This window comes from Rhipicephalus microplus, chromosome X (genome assembly GCF_043290135.1).
Source record: "Rhipicephalus microplus isolate Deutch F79 chromosome X, USDA_Rmic, whole genome shotgun sequence".
Taxonomy (NCBI): domain Eukaryota; kingdom Metazoa; phylum Arthropoda; class Arachnida; order Ixodida; family Ixodidae; genus Rhipicephalus; species Rhipicephalus microplus.
Genome location: NC_134710.1, coordinates 448685312 through 448706987, shown reverse-complemented (window position 1 = coordinate 448706987; position 21676 = coordinate 448685312). Strand labels below are relative to the sequence as shown.

The 21676-nt window shown below is 41.5% G+C and overlaps 2 protein-coding genes and 1 long non-coding RNA gene across 3 annotated transcripts in view; all 3 read right to left on the bottom strand.

The window, feature by feature from the left end:
• The window catches only part of LOC119182174 (uncharacterized), a 35725-nt gene extending 35556 nt beyond the window's left edge, over nucleotides 1–169 (bottom strand). Inside the window, exon 1 of the long non-coding RNA XR_012887691.1 lies at nucleotides 15–169. This is a non-coding gene — a long non-coding RNA (uncharacterized LOC119182174). The remainder of the gene's footprint in view (nucleotides 1–14) is intronic.
• A 2435-nt stretch (nucleotides 170–2604) lies between these two features.
• LOC142776629 (uncharacterized) lies at nucleotides 2605–21531 on the bottom strand. The gene is made up of 2 exons (XM_075880599.1): nucleotides 21462–21531; nucleotides 2605–18548 (listed from the first exon to the last, which is right to left on the bottom strand). Exons 1-2 carry the CDS (start codon nucleotides 21483–21485, stop codon nucleotides 18270–18272), a joined length of 303 nt encoding a protein of 100 aa, XP_075736714.1. The 5' UTR covers nucleotides 21486–21531; the 3' UTR covers nucleotides 2605–18269.
• Nucleotides 2605–21676, bottom strand: part of LOC142776628 (uncharacterized) — a 34700-nt gene continuing 15628 nt past the window's right edge. Inside the window, exon 6 of the mRNA XM_075880597.1 lies at nucleotides 2605–21538. Coding sequence (XP_075736712.1) covers nucleotides 21527–21538 — 12 coding nt within the window. The 3' untranslated portion in view covers nucleotides 2605–21526. The remainder of the gene's footprint in view (nucleotides 21539–21676) is intronic.

The window sequence follows — 21676 nt, the reverse complement described above, 5'->3', positions numbered from 1 at the left end:
TGAAGCACACGTACCTGCGGTAAAATTCCCAGCGAGTCCTGTCCTGAAGATCGTCAAACGTCGTTGCAGTCTCTTGCCTGAACAATATGTCGACGAAAACCAACACTCGAACGGATCCGACTATGCGCCGAGACACGACTGAGACGAAAGGCGGGAAACGTTGATCACGTGACTTGGAGTCTACCACGACTAGGCCGCGGAGGGGAGTCCGCGCATAGAGGTGTGCGCCGCCGCTGAGAGTTTTCGCTGCGCCGCCGCCGCCAACGTTTTTCATCGGCGCACCATTTATGCGCCAGTACTGACTTTTCACAGATTTGTCTTTTCTTTTTCATCTTGATTAATAGCTTCGTCTCACATTTTATGTAGCTAGGAAAAACCAGGCTTCTTAGTTATCTTCACCCAGCTTCAGAGACCGAGAATACTACTATGAACAGCGGCACAAGTTCGGCTGCTGCTGCATGAAATGACATATTGGAGAATTGACAAAAATTAAATGTAACAATTACAGTAAAGCATACACGCTGCCATAATGCAACCGCTGTTTAATTGATATTCAATGACATGACTGCAATCAACAATGCGTCGTCGCTATAAAAACTGGAGCGTTATTGGCAGGTACGAGTGGGCGAATGCAGCGGAGAACGAATATGCCACGTAATAAAGCGATGTGATGTCGCACATTTTCGCCTGTTCAACTCCGTGCCCTTTTGCTTGCTCGTGATGTATTCGAAGCAGCTAGCCAACTCTCGGGTAGAATTCGAGCAGAGTAACCGGGGCTGATAAGAGGAACGTTTATATACACAATTTACGCACTAAAGGTAGCGTTACGCTATATGTTAATGGTAGCATCACGGAAGCTTGATGGGAGCCTCTGAGACCTCGTTCAGAGCGTCTAGGTGCTCGCGTTTTAAGCTCTGGTCTTCCTAAAATTCTCTGCAGGAGAAAACAATGGACCGTTTGCAATAATCTGCAAGGCAGATTTTCTGTAAGGTTAGTTTTTCAACCAAACTTTGAGGGATCAGCAGTCCAACATGGAAAAAATGATTTCAGACCTTAACAAGCGTTTTCTCGAATTTGGAATGCATATCGATCGAATAGACGGCCTAGAACAGGCGGTCAAATCGCTACAAGCGAAAGTAGCTGACATTGATGATAGGAGCAGGCGTTCAAACCTGGTTTTGTTTGGCATTCAGGAGGGCAGCACTGAAACTGAGACAACTCTTCGCGCTGAGGTGATTGAAAACCTTTTTTGGGACAAGCTAAACGTAAGATGCAGCTCTGTTGTAAGAATCCACCGCATTGGAAAGCCGGGTAAAATGAGGCCAGTAATTGTATCCTTTCAAAATTATAACGAAAAGCAGGATGTTCTTAAAAATGCACGAAAGTTAAAGGGAACAAAAATTTACATTCAGAATGACTATTCGGTGGATACTCTAAGGAAACGCAAGCTTTTATGGCAAAGTGCAAAAGAGGAAAAAAAACAGGGCAAGAAAGTGATTCTTCTGCATGATAAACTGCGAATAGATAACGAACTTTACGTATGGGATGATGTCACACATTCGAGGGTTGAACTGGTTACTCGGCGAAAAGTTTCCTCCAGGGATTGACAGATACCTTCTCGCCTTGAGGAACTGCGCCTCTTAAATATCAATGCGCGTAGCATTGTGAACAAAAGTGATATTCTTGAAGCTTTGATCTTGGGATACAGCCCTCATGTTGTTGTGATCACTGAAACTTGGCTCCGAAGTGAAGTTCACGACAACAGTATATTTCCGCCTTCGTACCAAGTATTTCGTCGAGATAGAAGTTCAAAAGGAGGTGGCGTTGCCGTCCTGATTAAACAAAACATTTCAGCAGCACTTTCAAAACAAATCAATAACCATGAAACTATTACCTTGAAATTGTCATGCTGGGGCTTTTCCTTAGTTCTAGTAGCCATTTATCGCCGTCCCGATGCTCCACCGGAGTTTTTGCAGGATTTATGTGATCACGTCTTGGGTTTTAGACAACAAAAAATAATTATTGCTGGTGACTTGAACCTTCCTGGTGTAAATTGGGAGAACCCGTTTGCTTCTAATGAACCCAGTGCTCATGTTCACAGTGTACTGGACTTATTGATGTGCTGTAATTTGGAACAGGTGGTTAGACAACCTACTCGTGTTCAGGGTAGTTCCTCTTCTATATTAGATCTTGTTTTTTTGAGCCGATGCATGACCGACTTTTCTGTGACAATTGAACCTGGTCTTTCAGACCACTATATGGTGAAGTGCGTATGCCACTTCTTGACAAAGAAAAGTGCTCCTTCTAAAACTGTCGCAGTCAAAGATTACCTTCATGCAGCGGATGAAAGCGTCTTAGACTTTCTTGACATAAACTTGAGCAATTTTGGTGGGTCTGATGTTTCTGAGCTATGGGAGACATTTAAAAGGTTATGTCTATACTGCATAGATCATTTTGTGCCAAATAAAATGAAAAGGATCGCGAAAAAAAATCCGTGGATCACCCGTGACATCTTGCATCAAAAAAGGAAACTAAAACGATTACGACGTCACCGCGCATCTCAGACAACTATTCACACAAACCAGACACTTTTAAACCAGTCTATCCGATGTGCTAAGCAATTTTATTTTCAACACACTCTTCCAGACTTCATACGGACGGCTCCTGATAAATTCTGGTCGCAATTATCTCGCAAGAAAGAAGGTACTCTTCAAATAATTCACAATGATACAATCGTTGTAGATGAAACAAGCATAGCGACACATTTCAATGAGTACTTTCAAAGCGTTTTCCAAAAAGATTGCGACAGCGCACGGGCTTCTGCTACCTCTCCTTATCTCGACGCAGACATCGTGTCCTTATCTGGAGTTGTATCTATGCTTCTGAATTTAAAGACTAAAGCTTCGCCTGGTCCCGATAACATTCACAACGCATTTCTGCGTCGATACGCTGAGATGGTTGCTAAATTCCTTGTGATCATTTTCCGCGCCTCCCTGTCTTCTTCTTCTGTTCCGATAGATTGGAAAATAGCGCGAATTGTACCAATACTCAAATCAGGAGATAAATTATTGATTACAAATTATCGCCCTATATCTATTACCTGTTCTTGTTGTAAGCTTCTCGAGCACGTCATAGCTAACTACATCACTAATTTTCTTAATGAGAACAATATATTAACCCCATTTCAACATGGGTTCAGAAAAGGTTTGTCCACTGTTACTCAACTGGTCACAGTCATACATACTTTCGCATCTATTCTTGATAAATCCGGGCAAATTGATGTTATTTTCTTAGACTTTAGGAAGGCTTTTGATCTAGTTCCCCACAATAAATTGATTTTCAAACTTAAAAATATTGGCCTTCCAGAGTTTATTGTAAATTGGGTATCCGCGTACTTGTCAAATCGAACACAATTTGTTGATATAAATGGTCACTGCTCATCTAAACTTCAGGTTACATCAGGAGTTCCTCAGGGAAGTGTTTTAGGGCCCCTACTTTTTTTAATCTATATAAATGATATTGTTGAAGTTGTCCCTGAATATGTCGGAATAAGGCTATTTGCCGATGATTGCGTGCTGTACAAGGAAATTGTTACCATGAATGATCAACAGCTTTTAAATACCTGCCTTGATAACGTTTACCAGTGGTGTAAGCAATGGGATATGAAGCTAAACTCAGACAAAACAGTGTACATGAACATCACTAGAAAGAAAAACTTCTTTTCTTTTCCATATGCGCTACAAACTCACGTACTCAGGGAGGTCAGTGTGTATAAGTACCTTGGCGTAACGATAACCAAAAATCTAAGTTGGAATATGCATGTATCGAACATTTGCGCATCCGCCTTCCGTAAGCTATGCTTTCTCAAGTACAAACTTCGTTTTGCCCCGTCATCAGTGAAGCTGTTAGCCTATAATACCATCATTAGACCTTCTCTCGAGTATGCGTGCGTCATTTGGGACCCATACACTAGGAAAAACATCCATGCCATAGAAATGATTCAACGTAAATGCATCAGGTTTATATTTTCTAAGTACCGCATGACAGACTCCCCTACAGCTATCATGAAAGAAAATAATATACAAGAACTTCAACTTCGTCGCAAAATTCTGAGATTAAAATTTCTTTTTCAGTTAAAACACAAACATTTCGCACTAGATGCCTCTACGTTTATACAACCACTGACGTCACGAGAAACTAGAAATCGCCATGCAGCGTCAATAACACCATTCCAGACACGTACCAATACATTTAAGTTCTCTTTTTTTCCCAGGACCATTGTAGACTGGAACGCCCTGCCGTTTGAGTCGTTACAGAACATTGAACACTTTGATTTTATCACTTCATAACGTTAAGCCCCATAATGCTCCTATCGCTGCGCCATATGTTATTGCGAATATGTATTGGTGTGTATAGTTTTGTGTAAATATACTTAATTTGGTCACGAATTGTTACTAATTTATGTGGTGAAAATTGCTGTTGAATATTAATTGTCATGCGTACATTTATTAATTTTGTGTGCCTTGACTGCTGATTGCTTGTGATTTTTTTCTTTTTTTTTCCACTCCTGCATGGGCTCTGAAGAGAGCCTGCAGTATTCTGTAAATAAATAAATAATAAATAAATAAAATCACTCGTTCACGCACTACTTTTCTCGCTCATTTTGTTTCCGCCATTCCCTTTTTTGAGATCTTGCTGTGCTCGCTTGCCTTCGCTGGAATTTGGACAGGTGACATTTTGTTGTACTCGCGTGCTTGCGTGCATTCACTGGAATTCGGAGAAGTAAAGGCACAATGAGGGAGAAAAGTAGTCTGTGAACGAGAGTTTTTTTGATCGAAAACAAGTCTTACATGAAAGCCGCCTTGCAGATTACTGTAAACTGACAGACTGCATGTCCATTCAGTCCAGGACAGTGGTGGGGGTGGGGGTGGTTGGAAGAGGAAAAAGGTACCTAATTTCTGCATTATGGTCGGGAGCAAGGCGAAGTGCCGAGGGCAGTCCAAAGAAATTGTCGTCTTCATCTCCGTCCCACAAAGGGGGGGGGGGGGGGAAGTGGTTAGAAGAAGGCGCCTAATTTCTGCAGCCCAGCAGGGAGCACCGCGCAGCCTATAAGGATAAAAAAACGAGAGACGGAGAAAAAGAGAGAAATTCGAACACTGTCTTCTTTTCAACCAAGGAAAGGGAGAGTGTGCACGTTCAGTGCGTCACATGGCAGGGAGAAGCAAAACATAGGTCACAGCAGAGTGCAATAACGTGGCATCGCACCTGCAGAATAGGGTCTGCAGCGTGAGGCTACGAGCTCTGGAAATGGAAGACTTGAACGCACCATACAGTGTGGGAAACATAACTGATGATGGATCTCAAGCTCTCGGCTAATTGTTCAGCGCGTCTCTTGGCACGTCAAACAAATCAAGCAGCCTCGATTTCAAACAGCTCTTCCTAGGCCGTCAGTCAGTATGTCGTGTCCAAAGAGTTTTTGACGAGGGGAGCCAACAGCCCTAAAGAATTCGAAGTATGACTGTCATTTTGTGTTGAAGAATTTGAAGTATGACCGTCTTGGCGCACCTCGAGAGCGTTGACCAGGAACAAATTATGGTAGGCTTAGCTGCAATCGTCTCCCGCGTCCAAGTGGCGCGGAGCCAGAGAGGCCAATCTTAACATGATCTACAGACACACGCACACAAGGACGCACAGTTTCACTTCTAGAGGGAAATGGAAGTGGTCACAACGACCTACATAACGTGCATCTACTAAAAAAGGCGTGCAGTGTATGCAATAGCTTGTTTTCATTGAAAGTCTTGTAATTCTAGTATATTTTCAATATATAGCTGAGGTATGAGGCGGTTGTTAGTCGCATATGTTTGGGTTAAAATACTACAAATATTTATTCGCTGTGCATGACTTCTGGAATTGATACTCCTGAATGATGTGCCAAGGAAAAGTAAATCGCTTTAACATTTTTCTAACTAAGTTCGCACTTGGGAGTACATGTTTTCTGTCTGCACTTGTCCATGGTTCATGAATCTTAAGCCCCGCTGCCGCTTCTATAGAATGATGTACAATAAGCCATATCAACGCAGTGACAGGATTTCCTACAGACTACCAAGCATTCGATCACCAGACATTTTTCCTCCGGCATATTTTGATTAAAAGATGCAACATATTTTTGCTGAAACCCCGGTCTATGCACTGGGGCCCGGTCTACAGATGTTGCATATAACTCTTGACCATCGCGAGCGCGAAGACGGCACGCAAAAGCCTCTATGCTATTGTCTGTACGGCAGGTGTTGGCTGCACCTATAGTAACACTAGCCACGTGAAAGTGAGTCAAACGAAACCTTGTAGTCTTGAGGGTGTTGGGTTAAACCACTTTGCCCATTGGTATTTCTTATCATGGCGTCTGTCTATTCACTGAGTGGTGCTATGTGGAACACGCGGAAGTAGTGCTAATCTGCTATTCGGTGCTAGTACAAAAATAAAACCTTCTTGTATCTCTTCTTCAATGAGTCCATCAATTAAACCTATTCTAGGGGGCTGCATATCTCTACACTTGACACACTTGGAAAAGTAAAGTACATTGTAAGAGACCACTTAGCGCTAATTGAAGGACGTGCAGACCATCCCCATCTAGACTGTGGTGTTCTGCAGAAAGGTGTTCAGCCAATGACGTGCCACATCAGGTTCTAAATTTAACATAGATGTGTCTAGACAGAAATATTGTAACAGCGCATTAGCCTGCCCTGTGTACCGACTGTAAGTTTTTCAAAAAAAACTTTTTTTGTTTTAGTCAGAAAAATAATTTTGAATTGGCGTTCTACTAATCTCAGTCCTCGCATGTGTTTACATAAAGGGGGTTAGTTTATACTTTAAGCAATGCATCCTAGCATTAGGTGCAAGCTGAGTGGACGCGAGAATCATCTAGACAGCATATCTAGCTCTCTAAGTACTTATTCCAATTATTTCCGTGCAAGTATTAGTTTTAGTCAATGAGGAATCCGAATACATTTAGAGTGCGCCACGTGGACCTCTCGTGACACTGTGAAAGGATACCGACGTGTCAAGCACCTCGTTAATTACACCCGAAGATTTATAAATTGATAGAGCACAACGATCAATCAACGAATCCACAAAAATAAAAAAGATATGCTTCGCGACGGATAAGTTGCAATTATAAAACAGCACATGATTACTGGGTAATTAAACATGGTCACTCAAATACTATTGAGTTAGCTCATAACTGTGGCTTCTCTGCCATGCAACACTTGTTTTTTATTTTCATGAATTTTTTGCTTTTGTCGCACAGGTTGGTATCACTTCCGAGTAAGCGGAGAGCTGCACGTGGTTTAAATACACCCGCGTAGGGTTCGTATTTTTATGACTAAAGCTACAATAACGTGGCGCTAGAAACGCCGAAAATCAAAAGGACGAAGTATTGAAATGCCGAAATTTAGAATATCAAAAAATCAAAAAGCCGATTATACAAGACACCGAAAGTGTAAAATGTCATAAAATCAAAACACCAAACCTTCCAAAAGCCGAAATATCAAAATGTCTGCGTCACCTAGCTACACTGGAAGATGAACTATCTAGCTAAATTAGAGGTTACGCCAACCCACTCTTTCGCCCTCATTTCCAGTTGTCCCTTTACATTTATCTCAAGCCTTCATACAAATAGCAAACTATATACTTTTTCACCTCCACTCGCACATCATAGTGATTTCTTGCTTATCGCAAACAGCTTGTGTGCAATTCGTTGTCGAAAACTTGAAACGTCATTGTCCGGGTTGCCCAGAGCAGCATCAAGCGATTTTGCGTAACCCTTGATTTTTGCTCTGTAAACGGCGGGGTTGTCACTCCCTTGACGATGTCTTCGAGACTGGCTTGCTTCCTCTTCATGGTAGCAATAAGCCGAAAGTGCATGGCTGTCGTAGATCACTTTCTTCGAGATTGCCATGCGAGTACCTTCTACAGGAAGGTCGGTAGCCACTCTGGAGTTGCAGTCTCCTCACTTTTCGCACCTCCAATAGTGCCTAGAATACACCATCTTGTCAAACACATAAACATAACCACAACTGAAACAAAGTATTGGTTTTTTTTTTGGGGGGGGGGGAACACATCCCGCTACATCTTCGTCCATTTCCTTTCAAATCAGGGGTATTCGCGTGCATGGTTCAAGAAATTTTCGGCGATATGTCTTTCGAGCACTTTTATTTTCCAGCAATCGTTGTTTTGGGTGTTTCAAGTTTATGGCATTTAAATTTTTCAGCTTTATGACATTCAACCTTTTAATAAATCGGCGTCTTGATTTTCGGCATTTTGATAGAGATCCAAGCTAATACTGTTTAATAAATCACTTTATTCAGCCCGAACGAAGCTCAATCCTCTAAATGCTCCTCGTTTCCACGCAGCGTGTACTTCATGCTAGGATCCATTGTTACAAGGCATGGACACGTGCAAGCACACAGATAACTTAGATAACCCGAAGATAAGTAGTGTATAATTTTCTCACCTAAAGCAAAACGTAAACAAAAGCTTTCAGTCATTACGCAATGAAAATCACTACTAAGTGAACTGTTCAGTATATTTTTACTTGGACCACGTCAATGTTACTTATGAGCAAAAAAAGATTTTTTAGCAAATTTTGTCGACAGTTGTACTCACTATTTTGCACTACGTACGTTTAAAATTATTTTTCGCCTACAGGAAAACTACTCGACAATTTTTTAATACAATCTATTTCTTTTCACTATTATCTGTCTATTGAAAAATTCTGCAATATGGGCCATATTTCTCTTCCTTAAGGCAGCAAGAAACACCCATGAAAGGGTTCGTGAAAATTATTTCAAGTTAAAAGGACACCCCTGTGCAATGAGACAAACTTTTCTCTATTTTAATATAGGAGTGAGTCAGTAAAAATTTTATTGAGAATGTAGAACGGATTTTTTGGCAATACACTTTACGAGTCAAGCTTCAAGCTTTGCGAAAACAGTTCGCATGCCCCTTACGGTACTGAAAAATGTATGTCAAGAAACATTTCACGGGAAAACCCCTTGCTCTATAAATAGATGATCCTCTGTTTTTTAAAGCTAATCTCTAATGGTCGAGCGCCAAGGTTTGGAGAGATGGCATGAAATAGCCCAGTGATAACACTTGCCACATAAAGCTGTTTGTTTGCTCCAGATTGAGGTATAAAGTTAATTTTCACTTGGAGCCCCAAGTGGTGTAAATAGCATCTCATTGTGGACCCAAATTACGATGTTCTTAAGCCCGTGTTTTTTCTCACAAAAGTAAAAAAAACTTTAGTCCTCTAAAAATATAGGCATAATATACCCTCCCCAGAGCAAGCATTTTCTTACTCAGGTATTTATGCATAGCGCAATAACACAAAGAAATAAATCAGGGGCAGCGTCAAGATTATTTTACCGATGGGGCACCCATGGTAAGTGAGTTTCTTAAGGGTGGGCAGGGAGGCAGGGAACTTAGCCATTGTGTTGTGTCCCTCTTGAGGGGAGCAATGGGGGCGAGTGAAAATTGAGGGGGGGGAGAGCTCCAGCTCCACCGTGCTCACCCCTTGCGCCGCTACCTGGAAGAAATGCAAACAGAACATTTTGGCAAGATTTCTGGATGCTTGTATCACAGAAAAATAGCAGCAATATAGTTCAGCTTTTAACACCAGGCACAGACAATTTTGCTTAACATGAAAACCGAATTTGCCAAACAAACGAGCAAGGTTATAATAAATTTCGCAAATAAAATTCACACTACACTCTGCAAAAACGGAAAGATCCCACGTACGGCATGCGTTGGCAAAATAAATGGAACTCACTCAGACTAACTCAATAACCATATATAAAAATATTTTGCTTTGGACCCACTCGAACTGAGACTATCGAAATTTCACTCTAAATAAACTCACTCGGACTCAGACTCACCGATGTTTTTGTCAGCCGGATCCACTAATACTTTTCTGAAGTATACCCACTCATACTCAGACTCATCAAAACGTTCCTCCAGCGGACCCACTCGGACTTAAACTCACCAAAATAAAACAAATATATAACTCTGGCAGACTCATACTCACCAAAACTTCCCTGAAAAGGTCTCGCTCGGACTCATAGACTCTCCAAATGTTTCTAAAACAGACGCACTCAGACGAAAAATGAGCGATATTCGACTTGTTCTGGCTCGTACAATAAACGTCGAAGAAGCACCATTAAAAAACACATGTGAAAGAATTGCAATTGCAGAGCAACCTAGAAAAAAATATACATAATAGCTTTCAACATAAAAAAACAAGTTATTTCCCGTGCCTCTAAATATTATATAAAGAGAAACTTAACATTACACGCAATTTCCGCAACAGGCACATGCGCGCTGACAGCACTAAATACAATGAGTACCACATCAATTGGCTGCTCTAAATACCTGTGCTATTTTGAAATTTGGTGATACTATGCTGGTCAATACATTCGCCCACGCTTGTAATTTGGTCATTGTGCGGAATGCTGTACTATAAAATTTTTGTCAGCAGAAAATCTGAGAACCATGACTTGACAGGGTTGCATTCTGTAATAGGTTTGTTACCTGTCCCGAGTTTTGAATCAGGTAAAGTACATTCATAGTTCATCATTCATCAAGTCTTCCTGCAAAACACTGCAAGAAAATCTATCTTCATTGTATGCACTGGTGTTAGTGCACATGTACGCGTTATCCTACATAAGCTTAGTCTTGCGACAATAACACGTCAATTGCAATACAGCACCTGTGTTTGCACCTTTTTAGGTGGGCATGATTGTGTTATACTGTGTGCTGCTTTCTCAAAAAGAAAATAATGACTAGAATATTAGTTACCTGCTGAGACGAAAAAACAAGAAGCAAAATTTTTTTTCCCGTCAGTACTCCTCTTTCTAGCCCCCCCCCCCCCGCACACACACGCACACCAGAGCTATAAGCGTCCAAGAAGGAATAGGGGCTGTTTATGGTTGTGCACCTGTCATTCTTTCTCTAAATGTTTCAGCGTGAGGGGGTTTGTCGGAGCAGCGAGGATATAACGTACAACTGGAATCAAAGGTGAACGTTCGACATAAGTCTGCCTGTTTTGGATAGAGACTGAAAAAATGAGAACTCCAACTAAAATCTATATTGGGAAAAAAAACCCCGATGTTTCGAAGCTGGTTCGGCTTCTTCCTCAGGGGTGAGAGATTGGCTTCAAAACGTCGGTTTTTTTTTAATATATTATAGCTGGAGTTTTTTCATTACTTCAATGTACGACTAGAAGTGGGGATGGTGGTAAAGGAAAGGGTTGCCGTAGTGGATTTCGCAATACTTCATTACGCAAAATATCATCACTTTTTGTCTTGCTGTGGAATCTCCTTGTCTTCTCATGACTCTCGGCTAAGCTTTGTTTTGTGCTCGGCAGCTCAGGGTGAGGTGAGTTTCTGCGAACCTTACCTGCCTTACAAACCAGTTAAGGCAAGCAAGCTTCCCCTGAATGGATGAATCTGTGGTCGAAGAAAAGGAAAGAGACCCTATCTTTCCTTGCGAAAGCACTGCTCAGCGCCTTGAGGAGAGGGGGGGAGGAGAAAAGAGTTTAGAAGTAGCTAGGAGGAGAAGATTTGGAAAAACGTGACAGCCATGGCTGCTAGAGCAGAAAGAGAACAGGAGCCGTAGGCAGGGCAGTCCGAATCGAATCGCACGACTTGGAAATGTGGAGCTGCAACCACATACGCACATACCTATGGTCATTCCCACGAAAAAAAAATGTTCTAGATCACCTTTTTTGGGCAAAAATACAAAAAACTAGCCAAACGAGAAAACTAAATTAAATAAAGAAATAACCGTAAATCCAACCACCAATTGTCACCACAGCTGGGGAAGGAAGGAAAAATGTAATCCGTGACCTCGGCACCAGCGGCTACACAGAGGCATTTATTCGCAGAACACTGTGTATAAGGAAAGACGTGGGAAACATGACACCAATGGCACCGCAACGACGGCGCGTGTCGATCCAACTTGAGCGCAAAGAACAGCGAACGGAGCGCAATGGCAGAACACTGCGAGACCACTCGCAACATGTTTGCGCCATGCATACCAGCTCGTCGGGTTGTATTGTAGTCTTTCTGAATTCCTTGAAGTGCACAAAGGGCGCGAAAGGTTGGGTACGAGGAACTTGAACATAGAAAACGACTTTGCCATCAAGCCTTTTGCAGTGTGTACTGGACCAACGTGCAGCGACGGGTGACGAACGACAGGAATTCAGTTCTTATGCGCTTTAGAAATGGCTATGAATAGAAACGTTTTTGAATGAGAATGAAAAAAAAATCTTCAAAAACATGGGTGTTGCTATGTTGGTACAACAGAACTGCAGGCCTGTTGGAAAAATATGGCAGCAATATCTCATAAAGAGACTGGAGAAGTAAAAGCATTCTTCAATCACGTTACAGCTTGAATAAATTTATTTCCATGAGTGATGAAGGATCACGTATGGCATGAACGGTGCGTTTCTGCCTCCTTTCTTCTTGAAATATGGCCGCGACAATTTTCATGGTAACCTAAATTACGCAGCCACTGTTCAATTGGTAGCAATTGACATGACAAAAACCCATGATCTGTGTCATCGCTACATTTTAACAAAACTTGAAATTTTGCCAGATGGCGCATTGCTATCGGGAAATTTCGAGCGCTAACTAATGCCTCCACACGACGTTCACAAGCACCCGTCCTGTCTCTCTCATTCTTGTTAGCGCCTTGTTTGGTGCTCACAACTTTCCAGGTCGCCACATTTATTCAAAAAGAAATTGAAGTGGCATCTCAGGGCACAAGCAGTTCAACGAAATAGAGAGAGAGAACAGGTGCTCGATTGCTCGCGAATCGCGCTGTTTTCTCGTCTTTGAAGCCACATTAATAATGAATCCGGAGCTTAGCTCTTATTTTCTATTGATTAGGTACATAATCATAGATCAAGCTCAGTGTGGATCCCGATGACATGTAATAAAGGTGACCTCGAGTGGCACAAGTGTCACAACATGCTGCAGAACCCAATTCCATGCCTTCGCACCGTCATGCTCCTTTAATACGAACGTTTGTAGATTGGACTAAATGAACAACATGAAAACAACATGAAAAGACAGAGAAATATTTATATCTTCCGTTCATTAGTAACGTACTTCGTTATGCATTTTTCTGTTCTCTGGGAGCATATCACGAGAGTTGTGTAGCATGAATTAACATAAATTGCGGTTTCTATTTCATCACAGTCGTTGAACGGTATACTCTATAAACACATCATCTACAATACACTTTGTGCCAGCACAATGCATAAAATCCTCAATTACATCGCCAAAAAAACACGCATTTCACCGAAAGAAACTCCTAATGCCTCGTGAGATATTCAAACGTCAAATTTAGAAATAGCACCGCCATGAACGGGATTAACTCCATCGCCAATTTCACTGCAAAAAGCGCTCGAATAACTGCACCTTGCAGGTATGCAATATACAGTGCATGAGGTTTTAGAAGTGTGGTGACATTATTAGTTCAGGTTACATTGTTTTAGCGTTGAATTAGCTTTTTAGTCACGTTTACTGTGCTTTTAAAGTTAATATTTCCCCTCATCGGTAATTTAGTGACGTCATTTCATTTCCGCATCCTTAAATGAGAGTTATGAATAGTTGATATCCAAGCATTTTTTAAAAATATGTGACTTGTGTTTATTGAAGGACCAACCCTAGAACGAGTGCCGGGGAGGGGAGGGAGATATCAACAGTTTATAATTTGAAAAATAAAATTTTTGGCTTTACAAGCCAGAACGTCAATACGACACCAAGGTACGCCATAGTGGGAGGTTTTAAATGTTCGAAACCATAGGTCGGCAAAATAAATCGAGCCTATACATAGACTCTCTCAGTAAATATGCTTTTATCTTAGGACTCAATATAGGGCCCAGCCTATAGCTGAAATTTCAGTCACATATAGGTCACCAAAAATATTTTTTCTCTAGAAAGAATTTTCGCGATAGACTGATTTCAATGGAGTAAATCAGCCCGACTTTTTTTTTTCGAATACACCTAAGATAGTCGACAAAACGTTTTGGACGTTTGGCGGAGAACGACCGATCAAACTTTACGTCGATACCTATCACTTTTCGTCTCCACTGTCTCTTTATAAGTTCATGTTCTTCCTTTCTTGACATTCAACTTCACAGTATTTTAACAAATCCGAATCATATTGGTTCTATAGAAGAAAATAGCTTGTGGTATATGCATCTTAAACAAAACTTGGGCGTGCACTTACGCCCCATCTCACTGTTTTGTATCAATCATTTTACCGTTCTCATTTCACTTACGGTATTGCCACGTGGTTGCGACGGCAAAAAAGATGGTACTTTGGTTGCCCAAGACGACACTTTTTATTGAGTGAACATGTGCCTAGGAAAGTACAAAGTACTAGAAATTCACGCTTTACGCAGATAGCGGTAATCAGAGCATTGGTCGTCGGTAATAGGATCTGCGCGAAGGTACGTCGCCATTTATACACGTGGCATCGAACATCATCCATATCGTAGGTGTCTCAAGCTTATATGAAGATTATAAAATAATCTAGAATTTTCGCAGACAGCCGAGCGTGCTTTGCGCAAGGCAATTGTTAATATGTAGTGTTTAACGTCCCAACACCACCATATGATTATGAGAGATATACCGTAGTGGAGGACTCCAGAAATTTTGACCACCTGGAGTACTTAGTTACGGAGCAGAACCCTGGAGACTTACAAAGAGGATTCAGCTTAAATTGAGGACAACGCAGGGAACAATAGAAAGAAAAATGGTAGGTGTAATCTTAAGAGACAAGAAGAGAGCAGAGTGGATTAGGGAACAAACGGGGGTTAAGGATATCATAGTTGAAATCCAGAAGAGAAAATGGACATGGGCTGGGCGTGTTGCGCGTAGACAAAATAACTGCTGGTCATAAAGGGTAACTACCTGGATTCCCAGAGAAGGCAAGCGAGTTAGGGGGAGACAGAACGTTAGGTGGGCAGATGAGATTAAAAAGTTTGCGGGTATAAATTGGCAGCAACAAACACAGGACTGAGTTGACTGGTGGGGGAACATGGGAGAGGCCTTTGTCCTGCAGTGGACGTAGTCAGGCTGATAATGATGATGCCCAGAATATTTAGTAGTTAGGAATATCACGGCTTCAGAGTAATGCTCATATATATATTTTTTCAATTAAAGCAAATTTAGTAAGTGAAAAATTGTTATATCAGCACTGTAGAGTTCATATTCATTACATTCATATAAAAAATGTTTTTTCCCAGCACCTATTTTCTATCACAATAGAAAATGTATTGCACTTCTACAAAAAAGAAAAAGACTCTGGACTAGCTAGTCAAAATTGAAAGTGCCATCTACAATGACAATGAAACAGCTTATCAAAGCAAGAAAATATTTTGAAAATCTACATAAAGCTGAAATAGTCGAGCAATACAGCATAGTGTAAGAAAGCATCATTATAGCCATGAACACATTTAATAACTACTTGCCGTAATCCGATTTGCTAGGCAGCATTTAGAAAACCAGAAGTAACAAACAACGTTAAATCTCACAGTTGTCTGTAATGAAATGGTATTTTCACAGCATAACACCTCCACGTAAAATATTGCAACAAAACAGCACAAAAGCCTAACATGAAGTAAGTGGACAGACTTGAAATATCACAGCTCAATAATGGCTTCATAAAACACTACATATTTCCTTTCTTTGACGATACAAACACTAAATGGCGAAATAGATGTCCTGAGAAATGTCATTGAAAACTTTTTAGATGACATTTACCTGAATTAAACACCCATGATCTGCAAGTGTCAAGTGCAAAACATTTAATTGATATGTGGGTTTTAACTTCCGAAAACTACCGTGTGATTATGAGAGATGCCGTGGAGGGCTCCGGAAATTTTTACCACCTGGGGTTCTTTAACATGCACCCAGATCTGAGCCCACCTGTTTACAGAAGTTTCGCCTCGATGGAAAATACAGCCGCCGCAGCCGAGATTTGATCCCGCGACCTGTAGGTCAGCAGCTGGGTACTTTAGCCACTATAGACCACAGCAGCAAGGCGTACAAAAAAAAAAAAGGAAATGTACCAGTTGCAGTACTCCAGTGGTTATAGTGATCAAGTGCTGACCCGGAGGTCACGGGATTCAAACCTAGTCACCACGGCTGCATTTTCGATAAAAGCAAAAATGCTTGAGACCAGTGTACTTAGTTTAGATGGCATCGACACGCCATCTAGCAATGAGACGCCTGCTGCGGTGCGCATGCATGTAATGGCGTATCAGTTGCCCTCTTATTTCAGTCTTTCTGATGCGATTGCGGCATTCGTAGCAAAAACAACTGGGTGTCGCTTTTTATGCTCCATCGAATTTGTGCTGTTGTTTAATGTAGCGGCTGTAACGGGGCCGGTTCAAGCACTGGGCTTGCGTTATTTACAACAGTTGATTAGCATAACTAAACATAGCTACCATCACACAACCTAATAAACCAAGAAAATAAATTAAGTTTTCTCAGCCGAGCTTGCCTTGTCAGGTTAAGCCAAGTTAGACACTAATGAGCTTAGTTATATAATGTCACTGTAGAAAAAACTAATCAAATTTATATGAGCAAGGTGTCACCCAATACACTCGTGTGTAAGTAGGCTTAATTAGTACAGTCCAGCTTCCTTTCATGCTAATTTAAGCTTCATTACACCCATATGGGTCGAGATAAGTACAGCCAAATCCAAATAAGCACAGTTGATCATGCTATCCCTTAATTTAGATCAGCAAAATTAGCTTAAAAAGGCTAACCTTAGCGCGGTTCTTGAACCGGCTCCAGCACAGCTGCTACGTAAAAGAACGGCACGAATTTAATAGAGCAAAGAAAGAGGCACCCAGTTGTCATTTCGTCTGCAAGCGGCGTAACAGCGTCAGACAGAGTGGCATGATAGGCCAACTGATACAACTCGACGTGCTTACTTACTGCAGATGGTGTCACGTTGCTAGATAGCGCGTGTATGCCTTCTGCCACACGATTCTGTGGTCTGCACATTAGAGAAGCCTAGGTGGTCAAAATTTCCAGAGGTCTACACTACAGTGTCTCTCAATCAAATCATCGTTTCACGATAATAAATCCCAGCAATTACTACATTACAATAAAAACAACACAGACATAAACAGACATTAGCATCATCCTGAAATTTTCTTTTATGATAAAACATACACAGTTAAACCCCTTTATATTAGGAGACAGTGGAGTGTCCCGATAGAAATATGGATAGATTAGAAAAAGTGAACAGGTACATTGCTTATAAGAGACACTTCGTAAAATGTACAACAGCTTCCAGTGACGTCTCCTTCAAAGGGTTACAACTGCGTGTTCTATAAACAAACCCATAATAAATGAATTTCGCCACAAAGGTGGAAAGTACAAAAGCATGGATGCATTTAATGGGCATGTATATCGAGTATGTATCTTGAAAAGGCCAGTACTTTCATAGTCAGAAAAGAGAATGTTATACTGACACATTAGACTACTCTCATGCTTCCATTAGGATGCCTCAGCAATATGCCGTGCATGCTTATAACTATTCCGAAACGAAACAGTGTATTTCTCAAACAACAGCTTGCACTTGCACACATTCCAATGAATAGCCTGATTAGCAAAGCTCACAATAGTGGTCCCCTTTCCACTTTATTAGCATGTTCATGCAGGCGATGTTTAAGGCACTGAAACAGTCTGGCCAGAATATCAGCTGCATGATCATGTTCATGTAGTGGAACAAGGGCACTGATGACAAGTTGGCTATCCAGGCTGTTCATTGCAATGTGCGCAAGTGCAAGCTGTTGTTTGATAAATACACTATTTGGTTTTGGGATGGCTATAATCACAGATGGGAGAATGCCGAAATATCCAGCTGCAGCTTGAGGACTGTAAATGTCCTCTTTTTTGATCACGAAAGAGCTGGCCTTCATGAAGGACATATTTGATCTATGTGCTCAATGAGTGTATGAATGCTTGTATAGCACGTGCTTGTGTGGTGAAATTAATCTGTTATTATTTGTTTTGTTTGTAGGGTATACATGCCTTGTGCAATTTTTTAATTTCATTCTGCAGCTAACGCCTGCTCCCATCTGTATTATCCTTTAGTCTGAAAATATTTGCACTTGACACTGTTGGACTATACAGTAACAGTTGGCTTAAATTATCGCGCTATTAAAAATTATTTAAGCCTACAGGTTACTGTGCAAACAGTGCTACAGCAAGCCAAGTGAGGGGTGTAGGGCTCACTCCGCTGTCAACTTGAGCAGCGCGGCAGAACAAGTCCAGGGATTTTCTCGCTTTCAGATCAAAGAAAATGTCAAAAACCCAATACAAAGCTATTTGTGTTGCAACTGCTGCCAGTAAATTTTGTTCAATTATAGAGATGTCCTCTAGCCGCACAGTAAATAACGTGGCATCCAAAATGCTGCTTCCTCTGTATGTAACTTTTGGAAACAGGTAGGTGACCTCTGGGTCCTGAAAGAGAATGCGTTGAGCAGTAGGTTATTATCTTTCGAACTGCACAACATCAAGAAAAGTTTTTTTTTCTAAGAGCAGAAGACGAAGTGAAGATCCACTAAGTACAGAAAGCTCCGCTTACTATGTTCACAATTCAATAAATTGGTAGAGAAAAAGTGTTTTTTGATAATCCTCCGCAGTTTATCAGTATCACGATATAGATTATCCAATATGCTTTGTCCTAAACCAAGTGGACCGAAGAAGCCTAAAAGCTTTAATGGAAATTAAAAGATCCTCCCCGATTGTTCAACTCTAAGTCCACAGGCTGCCTGCCACAATGGGCAAAAATTGCACTTGTTATTGAAATTAGTCAATTAGCAAAAGACATTATAAGAGAAGTACAGTGCAGGCTAGAAAGAAAAGTAAATAAAAGCAGGAAAATTTCTTTGTGAGGGTTTCCTGTAAAAATTTATTGTCAAAACATACTAAAGCCGATAGAAAGTCTATTCGGCATGAGGACATATTGTGGCGCCACCATACAGAGGCGGCCCTGTGACGTACGTGATTGAATTGCTCCGCCGCCCTCTCGCGCACAGCCCGCAGCCGCTCTCGCATCTCCTCTTTTTATTATTCTTTATATTGTACTTCACTCAACAAAATCAGTAAAATACACCAGCAGCTTCTTCCCTGAGTGTACAAAGAGCTAAATAACTGCCGCGGAAATATTTTACACTTCTCATAATGCCTGACTACTGACATCGTCTGCTATGGTCACCTCGATGAAAAACTTGAGGTTCAAGCGCGCCACCTCTTGAAAAGTCGGAACTCCTTCTGTGTCGAATTGAAGTATCAAATAGGTATTAACGGTAAAGAAACTTATCTTTGCTGCACGAAATACGTGCAACCAAACTACTTCATTCATTGTGGGTTTGCGTCAAAGAGGGTCTGCGGTTGACATGACGAGCATGTGCAAATTGCATCTTTGTTTAGCACACATAGCCCTACGAAGCACAGCACAAGCGAATTCTGCACTTTGTGGGTAGCGACACAGTATTATTACAGCCGCAAGCCACCGCAACCTTTCTGTTATCATTGCAGGCAAATGTGAGAATCATGCACACGCCTGCCCCATTCAGTGTTGTAACTTTTCTTTGTGGCACAATCCTAATATTTATTGTGCAAAAATTTCTATGGTGGTCACACGTTGCACATTAAATAGCCATCGAGCCACACATGGATGAAAATTCTGTATGATTGGTTCAGTTCCAGAGCTTCTATACAGGGATAAATCATGATAAAGTTACGATCAGCCAGCCGTATCATTTTGCACCCTTGAAAGTGGATGCTGCGAGGTCTTGCGTACTGTGATCTAAATGGCAATATCATGTTTCAGTAATATAGCCAATGTCCATTTTTTTTTCTTTCTTCTTACAGCTTTAATCATAAGCTGTGCAATGTTCACGACAGCTCTTTTCTCCTGTAGATCAAAACAACATTGAGAGGTAGTGATAGTGGCTATGGCCCATTCCACACGTAATCTATAAGCAAGGAACTAAACCTGTGAGCTGAAGTTATGGACAACACCGGCGTTGGCAAAATTTTTTTTTTCACCAAGCACCACCTATATTCCAGATTAGAATTGGGCCCAGGCAGGCAGCGGTAGTAAACCATCACTTTGTGCGCATATACCATGGAATTTGGTGGGGGGGGGGGGGGGGGAGGGAGGGCAGGGGCTGGGTGTGCCAACCCCGGCCTACGGCAGCACTGGTGGATGGAAACCCGTGTGGTCGGGTACACACACAAGGACGGACGACCAAGGAGGATAGTGGTGGCGCAGACTGCGGTAAAGGTTACCTTGGCGAGAGAAGTAAGCTTTTGCGAAGACTGGATCAGCACATGTATAATGCAAGAAAGAAGGTTTCGTCAAACGTGCTCCTCGAACACACAGGAGCAACTGGCCACGAAATGGACCGAAATAGGATGAAAATAACGAAAATAAAGGGCAAAAATTGGACTTGCGGGCTATCTTGACTCTGACAATTCAGACAACAGCGCACATTTTTTTAATGCAATAACGGCGACTTCCCGCAGATGTACGCTTCTACATCCTATTTTTTAAAATAAACATAATCGGACCGTTTGCATATTCATTTTTCGTGGTGAATGAGGCTCCTATGCAGAATCTGAAACGATCTGCTTTTATGTGAACAGTCATGGTCTGTGCTCATTTCAACCCCATGGACTCGAAAACAACAGCAAAGAAAGAGAGAATTAACAGTGGCAGTGACAGTGGCATCGCATACACAGCAAACTGTGGCACGCAGCCGGTAACTTTTACTACAACTTTTCGCATTGTGTAGTCTGCAGAAGTCCGTGCACCATAAGTCAGAGCAATACAATGCTTTTAAAAAATGAAAACACCGCGAAGTCGCGGCTAAAAACAATGCATCCAACTGCCAGTTTTCATCCGCCAGAGCAAGGCGAGATCACGTGATCCAACCCTGCACATCACAGCGATTTCAGCAAAGAAACCTGTTTGCCTGGTGTCACTCTATCAATAAACAAGGGCCATATTTTGAACTTAGTGCCCCACTGGTATCACAACAGCTCTACCTCCCTCTAACTTTTTTTATTTTTTATATTCATATCGCATTCGAACCTGGTTATGAGTGGGTTAAGCTTCAAACAGTCAGCTGAAGTTATTAAACTGCTCAGCATAAAAGTTAGAAAACGAACACAAGAGACGATGACTGCGCTGGTCCTCATCTTTTGGGTTTGTTGTCTAAAAATGTTTGCGCTGAGCAGTTTAATAATAGAATAACAACTAACCTAATCTCACACTTCACTTTATTTGAAAACTTTTCTAATGCTCCAGCTTAGTAGATTAGCACTGTTCCCCCCAAAATAACTTCATTGTCAAAGGTCACTTGCCTCAGGACAAATGAAGGCTTCCATACGCTCTTTCACGAGACTTGGCAAAACACACACTGCTGCCGTTAGCAGGACATCTGATTAGGAAACAAATAGGTCAGTAGCTTTATCACATCATGTTGCAAGAAATTCATCGAGAAAATACCATACACAGTTATCTACAAGCCCTTTTTAATACAGTTAAACCCCTTTAGAAGAGGCATGCTCCAAGCAGG

Bases quoted from the DNA above. Each gene is read 5' to 3' on its own strand.
- LOC142776629 (XM_075880599.1), bottom strand. From the start codon at position 21,485: ATGGAAGCCTTCATTTGTCCTGAG. The intron at 18,549-21,461 runs GCAAGTGACCTT...ATTCTCTTTCAG, and splicing joins AAGCCTTCATTTGTCCTGAG to GACCCAGAGGTCACCTACCT.